Genomic DNA, 17,692 nt, shown 5'->3' with positions numbered 1-17,692 from the left:
CTTTCATTTTTCGGATATACCATCAGTGCTTGTGTACTTGAGAGACATGCACGTATTAAGAATGATAATGTCTAATATAAAATTAAGCAGAATGCCCTTATGCCAAAGCTAGCTTTCTTATCTGGAATGAAAAGTGGTAAAGCTGTGTAGGAACTTCCTGTTACTACACAATGAAAGGCAATTTTTGTAGTAAATGGGAAGAGCCCATCACTTTCCACCATCCTAGTCGTCAACCTTCATAAATCCGTAACTGTAACACACACCTACCCTACCCTTATTCTTCACCCTCAAAAGGAAAAGCCTTTTTTACAACTCTCCAAATGGCTTGATAGAACCGAAAAAGACTAAATGAAGAAGTAGGTAAGAAGGGCCTGCAGTGTGAAGGTCATTTTCACCAATTTGCAGCTTATTTTGCCATCCAACTTCATCTATGAGCAGGTTTCAGGGGACCTAACATCCCAGGAGCTGCACCTCAACACAGGCACACGCACATACCGAGGCATCCTTGGTGGCACTTGAACAGGTAGGTGGCAGTGTGCCTTTTATTTTAGCCTAAGGTGGCCAACCATTTGCAAGTACAGTTGAGCTGGGCTTGGCCATTCTATGCCTTTTTTCACAAAGTTCAACACATCCCCAAAATACTCATTGCCACCAACTGCCTTGCAACTTAGAAACCCTCTTGACAGTTCTCTGGTCTTATAAACCCTAAAACTGACCCTTGGTAGACAAGACAAACAAGAGGCTTTAAACTTCTACAGGGAGTGCCTGAGGTACTTAGATGGTGGTGGTATAGTGAGAGATAGAAAAGCTTGTAACAGATGGAAAAGCTTGCAAAGAACAAGTATGGACACGTGCTTTAAAACATTGGGCTAAACCACCAAATTGTCGAACCTTTAGATGACCACATTGAGAATGACTTCCCCAATATAAAAAAGTGTAGTTCCTGAATTAAAACATTAACATCACTACTTTCTCACTCAAAAAAATCCAGAAGTGCAACAGTATATGAAAACTAGCTCTGAACAAAATCATTTCTCAAATGTCAGGTCAAATTTAGTTTGAATTTCAGATCATAGTAAGTTCTCACCTTGTGGTCACTATATTGCTAAGTTCAACACATCAGACTCATAGGAAGGTTACATTTTAAATTGTGCAATATTGTCGATTAGCTTTTATAAATATGCACATTTGACCAGTTACTGGGATTGACCTCTCCAAATTTTATCTAAGAAATAAAATGAATTTGTCAAAACTCTACATCAAAGAGAAATAAAAGGTAACATTGGAGGAGGATAGTATAGAAGGCTAGATTCTATATCCAGAGTCATCTTTTAGCTTCATAAATTTGGAATAAACATATCAAGTGAGATTAAAGAAATAATGAGATTGATATTTTCATAAGCATGATGGAATGTATGTGCCCAAATATGCTGTTCTTCAAAGTAATCACCTTAAGCTGCACCCATATTCAAAGGCTGCCATTATTCAAATCATTGTGGACTTCTGCTTTTGGGAGGACTTTCAAAATCCATAATACAACCTCTGAATATCCTCAATGGTAGCAAATCATGATCCTATAAGATAATTTTAGAAACAGTCAAAAACAATTTTAGGTCCATATCTGGTAAAAAGGTGGGTGATCAAGTAGAGTTCTTTTTCTGGTTCAAGTGCTAATATATAACGGGAACTTTAATAGGCACAAATATAAAATGAAATGGTTTCTTGTGTGATTTGTAAAGTGACCTGAAACTGCTCTTTGGGAACCAGTTGATTTTTTTCTTATCAACATTATTGAGGAATGACTGGTGTACAATCACCTGCATCCCTTTAAAATGTACAGTTCAGTGAGTTTTCGCAGTTGTATATATCCCTGGAACCACCACCAACATTAAGATACAAAAATTTCCACCACACCCAGAGTCCCTGTTCCTCTTTGCAGTCTGAAATCTAGTTTTAAACATGCTTGGAACAGTGAGTGGCAGCCTTACGGAAATAAGTGCATATAAAGCCTCCCAAGGAGAAAACATTAAAGAACACCGTATGTAGGTATAGAACCTCCACTGATTTGGGAAAAATCATAATCACTTAACCCTTGAAACATTTTGTGTTTAAATAGTAAAACACATCCCAAGTTCCTTAAATAGTAAAACACATCCCAAATTCCAATAGCTTGTCAGAAATAAACCCAGAATTGGCTTCCCAAACCTTATTTGAGCCATAGGAAATGACACTTTATGATGCAGAGGTTCTGACAACTAGGCTGTTAGCAGGAAGAAGGGGCAGTAAAGAACAGCCCCAGTCTTTGTAGAAAAATGGAGGGGGGGGTTGGACCCAGGAGTAGTTCTGGTAGCAGAACTAGGAGGTGGCTATAGAGGGAGGATGGCAGCAGCTCGCTGAATGTTCAAGTCATTTGAAAGCCATATGTCTTTCCTGCGTAAGGTCTTGTTATACGACTTAAGGTAAGGCTTCATCACTTAGTGGTCACGCCTTGCAGGACTTCTTTTATGACAAATATTCAGCGATGGCTTTAAATAACCAAAGCAATGTAGCCTGTAGTCCAACAAGCACAGTAGTAACGGTACTTAGTATACTTGGACAGGAGAAGCAGAATTCTCAAGTATCTAACAGGATCATTAGACCCAATGACACTAAAATGAATGTCATGTGAGCTCATGAGGAAACCTCTAAACCCAAAGGGTTAACACATTAGTCTCTGGCTTTCTTAATGTTAAAGGCAATCCAATTTGATAAATTATTAGCTTTAAAATTTTTAACTGTTCAGATTGCTCCTTTAACAAAGCAACAGTAAACCCATGTGTTTTCTTATTTCAATTACAAAGGGAAAGACTTTCTCAAGGACATTTCAGTTAAGTATAAACAAACACATCCTTCTCAAGTGAAAACATTTTGTCTTTGTTTCTTATAACACAGGAATGCACACCAGTGGTAATATTCAAGAAAATACCAATATTTAAACCTTTCACAGAATTATGTTTCAAGATTTCTCAAAAACGAAGTTGAAACTGAGATTGAAACAATGAATGCAGTTTGGAACTCACATCTGACACAAGACAAAGAATAGTAAAAAACACAGGTGGTGTTTAATTCACTTTCTTAACCTAGTTGACAGCCCTGATCACACATCAGCACACAGAAAATGTTTGCATCAAACTTAAGGTTAAAATTAGATCTCTTGGGCTTAATCATGAAAAGGGAAAATTCCAAATGTGTTTGTGTAAATGGCATTTTGGCTTTGCAGACTACAATTTTAAAAGCTAAAACCTCCTTGAGGAACTTTACTTTCATTTGAATACTTTCTGTGAGAAGTGCAAAGTTACTGTCATCTTTAAATGTGTTAAAAAATATTGTACAATAAAATGATTTTGTGTATTTTTAGCTTCAGTATGAAGAAAAATAAAGCACTGAGTTTCTTCCCCCCAAAATGTCTGGCTGCTCAGAATCAAGGTGTTTTGTTTGTTTTCCCATCATTTATAGCCACCTATTATTAATAAACACTTGTGAACAATGGATTTTACACTAGAATTTAACCACCATATACTTAAGGGAGACCTCTGCAATCCCATATATTTTGAAAAGCAGATGATTGAGAATAAACATTAATATCACCCTAACTTTTTATTTACCATTAAAGCTGTGACTATCAAATATTTAAAAACTGAATAAGCACTCATAAAGAACTTTAAGATAATGAAATAATGGGACCATGACAGTTATAAAGCTCAAGCTTACACACTGAGCAACATTACAGACCTTATCCTAGAAATTTCTTATTCTTTCTTGAGTACCCAAAGTATGATACATGTTGTGCAGAACAGTTTGAATCTGCGGGCCAGCAAGAAGACACATAAACTGAGGTTAAGCTGGTCATTATTAAACTAGTATAATCTAAGTACATTTGGGCAATATTTCCTCAAGTATCAGTTGATGCTGTAAGATTTTTTTTTTTTTTTTTTTAAGTAATGGGGCACCTGGGTGGCTCAGTAAGTTTAGCGTCTGACTCTTGATTTAGACTCAGGTCATGACCTCAGGGTTGTGAGATCAAGTCCCATGTGAGCTCTACACTGGAGCCTGCTTAAGATTCTTCCTCTCCCTCTGCCCCTCCCCCACCCACGCTTGCAAAGCGCTCTCTCCCTCTCTCAAAAAAATAATTTTTTTGTAGTAATAGACTTTTCAGCAATTACCTTGCCCCTAATTAATTCAAAGTTTTATTGTTTTTATTTTACTAACATTAACTTTAGGCCACCAGAGAACTGGTTAGCATATCAGAACAGCTTAACTTTCAGCCAAACAACTCTCTTACAAGTCCTGGCCTTATTATTTAAAGTACGATTGAGTGTATAACATCTACACATCAGTTAGGTAAGGACAACTAAACAGGCAGTAACATAGCTGAAAAAGATCTGCAACTGGTATATGCAATAAACTCCTACAACTCAATAATAAAAACACAACTAATTTCAATATACCTCAAAAAGGAATATATATAACTGGCAAATAAGCACATGAAAAAGTGCTCAACATAACCCAGGAAATGCAAAGTAAAACCACAAGATACAACCTACTACACACCCACCACAATGGCTAAAATCAGAAAGACTGACAAACACGTGGAAGTCTCATATATTGCTGGTGGGAGTGTAAATGGTATACTCAACTTTGGAAAATTGTCCTGTAGTTCCTTACAAAACTAAACATGCACCTAAACTATGACTCAGCAATTCCATTCCAAAAGGAATGAAAACAAAGGCTAAGAGGCTTCTACAATGTTCATAGCAGCTTTATAAATATCTAAAAACTGGGAAGGGCTCAGGTGTTCATCCGATAGAATGGGTAAACAAATGATAGTATATCCATACAATGAAATGCTGCTCAGCAATAAACATGAACTACTGGCACACACAACATGAATCCCGAATACACTGTGCTGAAAGAAGCCATACACAAGGGAGCACATGCCCTGATTTATTTATATACCTTTTGAAAAACTAATCTATGATGGGGGAAAAATCAGAAGGAACAGTGGTTGCCTAGGGGAAGGGCTGGGGTGACAGAGATTGACTAGGAAGGAGCATAAAGGAATTTCCTGGGGTGATGAAAATGGTATCTTGATAAGGGCTTGAGTTTCACAGATGCAGGATTTATCAAAACTCATTGCATCAAACAAGATTTGTGCATTTCATTGCCTGTAAATTTTACCTCAGAAGAGAAGAAAGTGAACCTTTAACAAATACTCAATTCTCGTTAACAATATGCATGCTGAAATGTTTAGGAGTGAAGTGTACTGGAGTCTGCAATTTTCTTTGTAACGCATTAAAAAAAACCCAAGGATTTATAGATGGATATGTGAAAACTAGAGTAAAACGTTAATTGTAAAATCTAGATGGTGGATATACAGATGTTCACTACACAATTATTTCAACTTTTCTATATGTTTAAAATTTTTCATAATAAAATGTTGGAAAAAATAAACAGTGAGTAAAGGAAAAGAACTAAGTTAACAAAAGCCAAATCTATACCGTGCTTCAAAACTAGGAGGGGGAAAACTTCTTAGGTAGTTGAAGCTATTTTAGCGGAGTGAAAGGAATGAAAGAAAATTAAAACAAAATTCAACTACTGAAGCAGGCAAAACAAATATAAAATCATGGGTTTTTTTGGGGGTGGGGGGTTTGCTAGGGCCATCCATATGGTAGAACTTCTCTATTTTATTATGGTAAGAACACTTACCATGAGAGTTACCCTCTTAACAGACTTTAAAGTGTACATTACGGAAGTGTTATCTATAGCCACAATGTAGTACAGCAGATCTCTATAACTTCATCTTGCATAAATGAAATTTATCAAAATAAAAACTCACTTTGATCTGGCTAATATACTAAGGAAATAAAACATTCGTTTTTTTTAAGTCTAGAACTTTAGTACCCTATAGTACCCTAGTACTAGGGTAGAATTTTTTTTTCTATACTTCTGCAAAATGATTTGAAAAACATGTATAGCTTGGAAAAAGCCATTAAGGTCTGCCAGAAAAGACCCATTACTTGATTAGGTGAAGGGATTGACCGCCCACAGAACACCAATAAATCAATACTATTAATCAGTAATGTTTGCTAAGATAGATCTTAACATTTTTATTCATGGACTGGTCTGAATTTTCACAGGAAATGATTCAGTTTAACCTCAATATTGTTGAATCACTTCCCCCAACCCCCTTTCACAAAAAAATCTAGCCAGTGGCAAGGACCACCTATCAGAAAACCCCAAAACACAACAGCAGTTCAACAGTAAAGGACTTTCTGATTTCCAAGCTCCCCTCTGGCGGCCATAAGCAGTGAACTCAAAAAGTGTTATTGGGGGGGGGCTCCTGGGTGGCTCAGTTGGTTAAACTACTGCCTTCAGCTCAGGTCATGATCCTGGAGTCCCAGGATTGAGTCCCGCATCAGGATTCCTGCTCAGCAGGGAGCCTGCTTCTCCCTCTGACCCTCCCCCTGCTTGTGCTCACTCTTTCATTCTCTCAAATAAATAAAATCTTTTAAAAAAAAAGTGTTATTAGGGAAATAGTGAAGCAGTAAAACCTGAAATGGTTTACTCACCTCAACTAGTTTCAACTACAAATGTATATCATGGTTTAACAAAATTTAGTTTTACAAGTAGCTAGTGAATTCTCTTGAGAATTACAGAATTTGAAGAATCAGTTGCCTATACTATAGGCTTCTCCCAACCCCCAGATGTAACTTGTTAGGTACTTATCTATGGACCTTATGTGATGGCCTCTCTAAAATTGTTTTTAAGCAATCAGGGCAAAATTTTTTAAAACCTCAACTCTAACTTTGTAAACATTTACTCTCCATATTGTCAGTTGCCAAGGTAGTTTAAAAACTATTATGAAAAACTTCAAACACTAAAGTAGAGGGAAGAGCATAATGAACCCAAACTTCAACAAGTGTTCAACAATTAACATGCAGCTCATCTTTCATCTATAAACCCTACCACCCAGATTTTGAGGGGATACCCAGATTTATCACTCTGAAGTGGTTTTAGTCCCATAGTAGTTACCTAAACTCAGATCCATCCTTTCCTGAAGCTGTTATCACCCCACACACAGAGGCCCCACACATCCCTGAAACTGCCTTTGATAACTGAAACAGAAGACAAGTGCTCTAATCCAGCTGCTCCAATTGAAACTTAACATTCTAGGAGAGATGGGGGGAGGGGGAACAAGAGATTGTCTTTTGCTGTATTAATTCTCCTGAATTTAGTTTTTATTACAAATGAAAATATAAATGGCTTCAAAGGTTTCATGCAAAATGAACATTTGTCCCAGATTTAGAAAAAGTCTAGATTAAGTTCATGTATGGCCCTCCCTCAATGGGCTATATATGTCATTATTCGCAGAGATTTATGTCTGAATTAAAGTCTGAATGTCTGGTATTCACATAAGAAATGATTTGTTCCTACTTTTATTTCCAAGGCTAATTAAAAGGTTATGCCTTGATTATAGGTTACAAAGGAAATGAAAGATGTTTGAAAAATTCACAAGTCCTGAATTTTAATAGTAAAACAGACTGAATATTTTCATTTGCTCTTAAACCAAGTCAGAAAACTACAATTAATTTTGAAAATAAATATACACAGCATAAAAAATAATTCTAATTGTTTTCCTCACTATGGAAATGATCCAGCTTTCTACCTTTGCTTTGATGTAATCAGATTTATCTCAGGAAGGGGGTGGAAGTAAAGGGTCAAGAAGGAACCACAGTGCCTTTGCAGCCGAGGAAAGACAGGAAGTTTTTTTTGTGTGTGTGACATTAAGGGCCCTAAAGAGGTAGTATGTAAAAAAAAGAACAAAAAACAAAACAAAACAAAAACTCTACCACCAATGTTTATACTATAGGTTGATTAAACACAGTAAGTCTTAGGACTTTATAATTACCAGAAAAACCACTTCTTTTTTTTATCTGGAAGCTACTTTCAAAAACCACTGCAGACTTCTGCAGCAGTACAGGTTACCTTCACCCTCTCAAACCCCCAAACAATAGGAGGGTCAGGGTACATGCTTGATTATTTCTTTGAGACGACTGACTGTAATACACCAACAAGTAGACTATACTTGTATGATTTTAACAGACCATAAATACTGATTTCCACACTGGTGACAGACAGTTAACAATTAGGTTGACCCAGTATACACCACTGATCTCTGGTTAAGTTAATAACAAGCATCTCATTAAATCACATTAATTAGTAATGGAACTCAAAGCAAAGAAGCAACCTACAAGTTTAAAATAAAAACAAATCAACTGGAAGCCTAAGTCAAACATGCTTGTCTCAAAACCACACAATTTCCAGACCCACATTCTCAAGACAGACTATAACCTTCTAAAACAATACTTATAAGCTAATTAGTAAATCATTGAGAGTTGAAGATACAGGACAATCACTTGCTGTGAGTTATATATATTCCAGAAATGTTAGCATATTTGAAAAATGTTGAGAGGGGATGCTCCATGTTTCGAGCTTGACTAAAATAAACCTTTACTTAAAATGTAAGATTTGTAGGCTGCACAAACTGAGGACCCAGGAGGTCAGGAGAGAAGCAGCTAAAACATTAACAGAGTCAGGTTGTTAGAAAGATCAGCACATTGTCCCATCTTTCTTTACTAAAGCCTGATGCCAATTTGCACAGCAAGGTCTTCTTAAGATGAAGGATGTAAAAACAAAACACAACCAGTTCCATATCTATTAAGAAAGAGGAGTCATAACTAGTACATGGATTTAGAACTCATTAACATCAATTATCTTGAGAACAGTACATTGAAGATAGGATATCTTCTTTAAAATGGTTTCCCCTCCAGTACTTTAAGCTAAGGCACCTGGAGCCTGGAGGTTCTCAATGGTTCTTTTTGCCTAGGGTGCAGCTGAAGGTGGGAAAAAATGGACTGATTCACCAGCATAAATAACCTTTAAAGATGGCAATATAAATACGTTTTGTGGCAACCAAAGAATACTTTTTAAAAATAGCGGTTTGTCAGGTGAGATACAGCAAAGCATTCATTATGAATAACTCCTCACAGGAGAACTGATGAATACAGAGGATCTTGTGGTCTTCAGGTAGATAAAAGGGAAAAGATGAAATAGGTCTCACAGAAAGTCATAGACAAGGCAAGGCAGGCCTACAGAGATACAAGGTAAGTCTAAAAACAAAAACTGAAAGATACAACTATCGGAAGCATAGGACAATGAGAAAGTAAGTCTAGATTAAAGTTCCATAAGGGAGTTAAGATAAAAACCTACAACCTAAAAAGGGACATATTCAAGAGAAAAGAACTAAATCTAGTAGTATGCATCGTAGTATCTTGAGATTGAATAACATTTCAATTGGGACGCACCAGTTCATGTAATAAAATCACATTTTTTTTTTTGCCACAAAGATAGCAGGGGAAAAACATGAGAACAATCAAACGTCTGGTACTCTTTGCTGCCACGGAAAAAGAAAAAAAAGGAAGAAAATCCCACTCATTTTAGCAATTTTAAATGCTAATTTTTATTTACTGCTAACTGTGCAAAGGACACCAATTCAATACTGTGCAGTAAAACAGTTACATAAATCCAATATCAAACAATAGCATATGGGATAAATCTAAAGCAGAGCACCATGTGCCTTCAAAACTGATTAATATCACAGAACATAACTCAGTTCAGACAATTCTTAAGAAACCTGAAAAGCTCTCTCATTTAATAGTTATCCAGAAGCAAATGTTCTTGGTTTTGTTTTTTATTTTCTAGAAAAAACATGGAAGTTATTCCAATTTTTCACGGTTTAATATGATATGTGACATCTGAACCAAGGAAGTAGTTTGTATGATTTACTCCTTTTATCAACTGGAACCATCAGATAATACAAAGTTGACAAGCTGGCTGACAGGAAAACAACTGAATATAATGAAGTATGCTCAAAATGGGGCTAGCTGTACATCCATCTCAATTTCTTGATATCCACAACCCAAAGTAATATTTCTTTATTTGAAGTAGTATTTTAAATCAAAAGATAAAATAATCTTAAAGACAGATACAATAGTAACCACCCTAACCACCTAAATCACTTAACACTAACATAAAACACTTTTTAAAAACCAAAACAGCAAAAAATGGCAGTGCAAGAATACTTCATATTGTTGAATCTTACATATTCTGAGGTATGTAATGAGAAGCTGAGGGAGGTGAAGCAATATAGCCAACTGGCCCAGGATTCATAGCACCATGAATTTGAGAAGAACCACCATATGCTGCACCAACTGGATGCCAGGGGGCAACATAGGGATAATCTGGCACAACAGGAAGACAGGAATCAAAACCCGGCAAAGGTGGTGGCCCATAGGGATCTGACATCATTGGATAATAGACTGCTCCATGAGGGACAGATGCAGGGTCAGCATTTGGAAAAGTACCTGAAACAAAGAATGCATATAGTACACACTTTATACAAAGATTCACTAAAACATCAACATAAATGGATGTTCAGGTAAAAGTGAAACTTAGCACTATTAAAGGAAAGATCCGCAGCAAATGTGGCAAGAGCACTTTTTTAATTTATTTTTTTTAAGGGGGGGGTAAGGGGAAGGGGGAGAGGGAGAGAACCTCAAGCAGACTCCATGCCTAGCACAGAGCCCAACGCAGGGCTCAATCTCTTCGACCCTGAGATCATGACCTGAGCAGAAATCAAGAGTTGGAAGCTTAACCGACTGAGCCATCCGGGCATTCCAGAGCACTTTAGATATGAACATTAGTGACTAAAGCAGGCTAACTAAAATATCATATGAAAATTTGCTAATTATAAAAATTTAAATATGTGTGTGTGTGTGTATAATGGGTCAAATGTATACTACCTAGAGACAGCTATCTTTCTGGGAAGATTTAGGTACCTACAGACTAAATACATGCAGAAACATTCTCTTGAGTCCTTCTAGTCAATTAAGTTCTCATAAGGGTAGTTCCCAATTAAGTTATCCAATAGTTTTCCACTATGACACATATTATCCAAATAAACATTCTGTATTACTTTAGCAATTAAAAACTCTGGTGTGTACACAATCTGGTCTATACTTGAAGGTTCTGAAGAGGATCCTAAACACCAAACATTTAAGTGTCGTCTCTTGAATGTCATTAAGATCCTAGCATCAATTTAATTGTATAGCACTTTTGCTACCACGAGTCAGTTTTAGTGGAAATAGATGCAATTCTGTCCTTGCTATAGTGACCACATAAATATTAAAAAGAAGTCCTTCATTACCTGGGATAACATAGAGGAGCACATTCTGTGGAATGAAGACTGCCACTGTCTCATGGTTTACAACAATTAAAAAATAGTTCTATAAAAGGTACATGGTACAAAAATTCAATGAAGGTTGACACTTTAATTTTTATTACTATGGGCCATATCACATCACCACACTAGGGATAAGATTCTATAGTGCTAATATTTCCAAACCATTAATATGCTTTAAAGAAAGGGAGAAACAAAAGGAAATTCACATTTCTCACACGCACCAGGCACAGTATACTTCTACATACAGTATACACATTATTTCATTTAGTTCTATAGCAACCCTGGCAAAGTCACGTATTTCCCATTTTTCAGAAAATCAGGCTTAGGGAGGTTAAGTAACTTAGCTGAGATCACAACCATCAAGTAGCAGTGCTGGAATGCAAACCAGATTTGGTTCGGTTAGTCTACATAATTTTTTCTACCTCCTGCTGATTCCTTCCAAGAAGGGCAGTCAAGATCCTATTCTAAATCCCTTAAAATGCCTCTCCATCTATACTATACTGTTAACTCATAGAGCAACCATCTTTTATGGTCTGGCACAGTGGTCTCACATTTTTTGGTCTCAGGATCCCTTTACACTCTTAAAAATTGAGGATCTCCAACAGGTTTATGTGAGTTATATCAATACTTACTGTATTAGGAATTAAACTGAGAAAGTTAAAAATATTTATTAATTCATGTAAAAATAAGTTTATATTCCAAAACAAAAATATTGTGAGATAAGGGTCACTGTTTTACACTTGTGCAAATTTTAAATGTATGGCTTAATAGAAGACAACTGGATTCTCACATCTGCTTCTGTATTTAACCAACTGTGATACATTGCTTTGACATGTATGAAGAAAACCTGGCCTCATACAGATATGCAGTTGGAAGAGAGGTCTTTAAATAACCAGCCTTTTCAGATAATTATTCTTTGATGCTACACCAAAACTAGGTAAGTGGTAGTTGCCAAAGGTGAGTAGCAATGTGGACTTTTTAATACTCTCAATATTGAAATCCACGGGTTTATCTGGCACTTTGAATATATCTTTTAAAAAATTATTATACATAGTTAACACCATGCATTGATAATTGGAAAAGTATTATTTTACCGAGTTACACAGATCTCCCAAATGTTGACACATTTTATTATACAATGTGAAAAACCACATTCATTAACAGCCCCATCTTTTTTTTAAGCTTTTATTTTTTTAAAGTGATCTCTCCACCCAACATGGGGCTTGAACTCACAAGCCTGAGATCAAGAGTTGCATGCTCTACTGACTGAGCCAGCCAAGCATCCCAATAGCTCCATCTATCTTATTAGAAAAATACTGAGAAACCGTCAAGCTCATGGCAGCAGATACAAGTTTTCCAAAATTCTAATTTTTATTTGAAAGCTGGTATTTTTATCTGTTTTTCCCAAGATTTCTTTATTTGAGAGAGAGTGTGGACATGCGTGCATGGGAGGAGGGGCAGAGGGAGAGGGGAAAAAAGCAGACTCCCCACTAAGCACGGAGCCCAGCACCTGGCTCAATCTCAGGAGCCTGACAGCATGACCTGAGCTGAAATCAAGAACCGGATGCTCAACCGACTGAGCCACCCAGGCTCCCCTCAAGGAATTTTTATCTTTGACAACAAATACTATCAGTTGTTTTTTTCTTGAAGTGACAGGCTCATGTTATTTATTTGAGAAAATATCTGCCAGATCCCCAAGTCTAAATAACCATAGTTTGTCTATCATTCAAGTAAAAATAGTGTTGCATGAAAAAAACCAGTTCAGCTCATTAGTCAACCTCACAAATCCTTTTAAGTTAATCATCATACTTCAGTATGTACAGTACTTCATGAATAGTCCCCATATTGTCACACAGAATATTAAGTACAATTACTCAAAGATAAAGATTTAGTAAAAATAAGGACGTTTTTGATAAAAAAAAAAAAAAACTGGCATCTTTGTATCATGAATGCGTATGGCAGTGAAGACACTGATTACTAGCACAGTTTGGTGCCCCATCTCGATTTGTGCTTAGGTGGAAGCAGTTTTACCTACTATTGATTTTTGCATCCTCAATGCAAAATGTAACAGTGAAAGGGACAAACAAAATCTCTAAGATCTGTGTATTAGGATGAATACTTTTGGCTTCATGGATCCCTTGAAAGGGTCTCAGGAACTCCAAGGGTCCACATACCATGCTGTAAAAAAACACGGGCCTAGAGGCGCCTGGGTGGCTCAGTCAGTTAAGCGTCCGATACTTGATTTCGGCTCAGGTCATCATCTCAGGGTCAAGAGATCAAGTCCAGAATCAGGGTCCGCACTAAGCGTGGAGCCTGTTTAGAATTCTCTCTCTCCCTCCCTTTGCCCTTCCATCCCTGCTCGCACTCGTTCTCTAAAACCAACGAATAAGAAAACACAGGTCTAGAATATGGACCAAATGAGATATCTGAAGGTTACTAAATTACACATAATAAAGTCCAATTGTCCTTCTTGCAGGCACTCTCATTACGTACTCACCATTTGCTGATGCTTCCACCTGTGTGCCATCTTGTCTCCCCACCTCACCATACAACTGAGGAACTGTCTGCTCTACCAGAGGAGATGGCTCAGCATAGGCTGGATAATTCTCTATATGAAGCTGCTGCTGCTGCTGCATCTGTGGCACATAGACCATGGAGTGCCAGTAGTTGTGGTGATAGCACTTGGGCAAGAAAGAAAGAAACACTTTACTATCTCTTTTCTTAAAGTAGTACAGTTCCTCACTTAAAAAAAAAAAAACGCTGGGCTATGATTTTCAGGTAAAGTAGCATTTTTGACCTAAAAGAACATTTAGAAAATCTATTCTCTACTACAACTTTAAGATCTTTTGCAACATCTATATCTCATATTTGAACACAGGAATTCTTTTAAGAAGGCATCCTAAGGAAATTACAGATATACACAATGACCCGTATACAAAGATGTCTTTCCTAGCATTATTTTTAAAAGCAAAATAGAGTGTAATAAGTCACAGGGATGAAAGGTACAGCATAAGGAATATATAGCCCATGGTATTGTAATAGCGTTGTATGGTGACAGATGGTAGCTACATTTGTGATGAGCATAGCATAATGTACTGACTTATCAAATCACTATACTGTACACCTGAAACTAATGTAACACTGTATGTCAACTATACATCAGTTTTTTAAAAAGAAAAGTAACAGTGAACCACCTAAATATTCAACAATAGGGAACTGGATGAATTATGATATATCTGTGATGGAATACAACAGAGGCAATAAAAATATTATGCTGTTAAATTTTTAAGAAAAAATGCTCTTATTGTTAACTTAGAAGTTTACAAAATTACATAGCCTAGTCAATATTTTGTAAAAGAAATAAATAAGCTATAAGGAAATATATCACACTGTATAGTGATTGTACACCTGATTTCGGTTTTCTTTATACTTTAGTATTTTTCACATGTATGACAGTGAATGCTTTCACTTTTAATATAAAAAAGCATTAAAATAACTATCCAGAATTTCCTTGTATTCCCATGATGTAAAATGCAGGAGAATGTTTTAAAATGCCTCAGACATTTGAAATGAATTACAATGTTTCCACATGTAACTATAATAAACTAACTATAATAAACTAACCTAACTGAACGTACAAGTAGTTTATATTCTCAATTCCTGAAACTGCATTTAGGAAATAGTCTCAAAGAACAAAAAAACCATTCCACTATTCTTAATTTATAAATGTGTACCAGTTGGAGAAGACAGTTTTCTGGAAATGAAATGCCCAACATTTTAGTGAAATCAGTGTCTGGGAGTATGAACTAATCTGAGCATTATCCAGGAGTCTGTCTAGTTTACTATCTCCTGCCAAATCTTAAAATCCATCATTCCATTTTAGGAAATATAGCTATCTTGTCATATCAGAAATCAGGTGTATTTCAGGGGGGCGGAAATGATGTCTGAGAGAATAAAATAAAACAGCTCTTAACGGAAATCAGAGACACCTTTCAGGGATATTAAGATATCTGTCAGTACCCCCACACTTAAACAATTCAGGGGAGTGGTGAAAATCAGTGTTTGGTAAATATCAATGAACATATAACCACTTTAAAAATAATACAGGCCTTTAAATGTCTTTGAATCAGTCCAATTACTTTTCATATAACATGTAGAAATAACCATAAAAATGTTTCAAGTAAACAAGACAAATGATCCATATGTTATTGAAACAAAAATACACAGTGAAGGGTTGGCATATATATGATGCTAAATATGGAGGCCAATAAATGCTTAAGTTGTGCTGCTTAGAGCCCCCACTTGCCATAATTTAACAACTATTTTATAAGAGGAACTGAAGCACTGGGAGGCTCAAGTACAAAACTGACTTATATCATCTTCAGAATTATCTCATAAAGACAACTTTTAGGCTCCTCACAGTGTTCTTGGCTTTTAAAATTCAACAGTCTGATTATGAAACCAGCTTACATTTTTAATCTGGAGTTTGTCAAAGCAATTTTAACATGACTTACCTGCAATCCCAGATTAAAATAGTACTGCAAAACTTTTGTATCTAAAATTAAAAATCTTAATTTTAGTGACCAGAAGACATAAGCAATTAGAACTACCACTTAAAAGTTTTGACTATTAAAGTAGTTATAAATGTAGTCTTCACGGATCAACACCACCCTCAGTTCTACCTTATAGTAAATGACCATTTACCTGCCACTATAAGATGATTTTCTGATCCAAGGTTTCATTACCAAATATACATTTTATTTCCAGTCTTAATATTAGGCAGATGTTACAGAAATACTACTCTGCCAGTTTTTAGAAAGAATCCAGTAAAGGCATTTTCTTGCTTGTCTCAAGAATAAAATAAAGACTTTATTCTTGAGACAAGCAATTTACTACATAACCAATCATAATGGTCTTCTGTTAATGGAGTTACTACACAGTACAAACTAATGCTCTATTAATGCCAAGATTAATGATGCCTACTAATATAACTAGCACTGTATGAAACAATTCACCTCGCTTTTACTTAACATGACTAACATACCACATCACTAGAACTCCAAAAAGAAGAGGCAAAAAGAAAGGTAACTCAAAATACTTTATATCCTAAAGTGATAAAAACTTCTTCATAGAACTTAACATATTTCACAAATAAATAAAAACTAGATGTATGGGAGAAGAGGGAATAATCTTAGCATTCTAATTGTATCTCTAAATGTATTTTTATTGATTGACCTGGGATCCACATATATTCTTATTTGTATACAAATAGCCATAGCAGTATTATTCATAGTAGCAAAAAAAGGGAAAACAACCCAAGTGTGCATCAACTAATAGATAACAGAATGTGGCATATCCATACAATGGAATATTATTCAGCTATAAGAAAGAATGAAGTATGGATACATGCTACAACATAGATGAACCTTGAAAACATCATGCTAAGTGAAAGAAACCAGTCACAAAAGACCACATATTGCATGATTCATATATATTAAATGTCCAGAACAGGCAAATCTATAGACACACAAAGTAGAATAGCCAGGGGGAATGATAACTGACTGCTAATGGGTACAGGGTTTCTTCCTGGGGTGATGAAAATGTTCTAGAAATAGTGGTAATGACTGCACATATTTGTGAACGTACTAAAAACCATTGAACTGTACACTTTAAGTGAATGGCTTGTACAGTATGTGAATTAGATCTCAAGCTGTTAAAAAGCACAGATAGGGACTATAAAAACTCAAAAATATCACTTTGAAATATAATGGGGGCTATCATGAAAATGACTGGATTTTAACAGGAAGATGGAAGACTGGAGGGGAAAGAATTTGAGTAGATCACCATACGTCAGCAAACGTTTAGAAGTAAAAAAATCGGTGCACAGAATTCTTGCAAACGTTGAAAAGAGATAAGGGCCCCTGGGTGGCTCAGTCAGTTCAGTGTCTTTCGGCTCAGGGCATGATTTCGGGGTCCTGGGATCGAGCCCTGCATTGGGCTCCCTGCTCATCAGGGAGCCTGCTTCTCCCTCTCCCTTCCCCCTGCTTGTGCGCGCACAGTTCACCAACAAAAGAATGAACAGGAATTTTTAAAGATTATTTTTTTATTTGAGAGAGCACGAGCGAGAGAGATCATGAGCTGGGGGAGGGGGAGAAGCAGAGGCAGACTCCCCACTGAACAGAGAGCCCGACACAGAGCAGGACGCGGGGATCATACCTGAGCCAGAGGCAGACGCTTAATGGACTGAGCCACCCAGGCACCCCTAAACAGGAATTTTTATAGAATGAAATACTAACTAAGCAGTAACAGCAAATGGACTACCAATATATGCAACGATACGAAAAACTATCA

At 36.3% G+C, this 17,692-nt stretch overlaps 1 protein-coding gene across 1 annotated transcript in view; it reads right to left on the bottom strand.

Annotated features, from left to right (window-relative positions):
* Positions 1–9,534: 9,534 nt before the first annotated feature.
* The window catches only part of ALG13 (ALG13 UDP-N-acetylglucosaminyltransferase subunit), a 63,893-nt gene continuing 55,735 nt past the window's right edge, over positions 9,535–17,692 (bottom strand). Inside the window, 3 exon segments of the mRNA XM_026478847.4 lie at positions 9,535–10,463; positions 13,839–14,022; positions 15,856–15,896. Of these exon segments, the coding sequence (XP_026334632.1) occupies positions 10,198–10,463; positions 13,839–14,022; positions 15,856–15,896 (491 nt within the window). The 3' untranslated portion in view covers positions 9,535–10,197.

Source organism: Ursus arctos, chromosome X (assembly GCF_023065955.2).
Source record: "Ursus arctos isolate Adak ecotype North America chromosome X, UrsArc2.0, whole genome shotgun sequence".
Lineage (NCBI taxonomy): Eukaryota > Metazoa > Chordata > Mammalia > Carnivora > Ursidae > Ursus > Ursus arctos.
The sequence above is the reverse complement of the archived record's forward strand: the minus strand, read 5'-3'. Positions and strand labels throughout refer to the sequence as shown.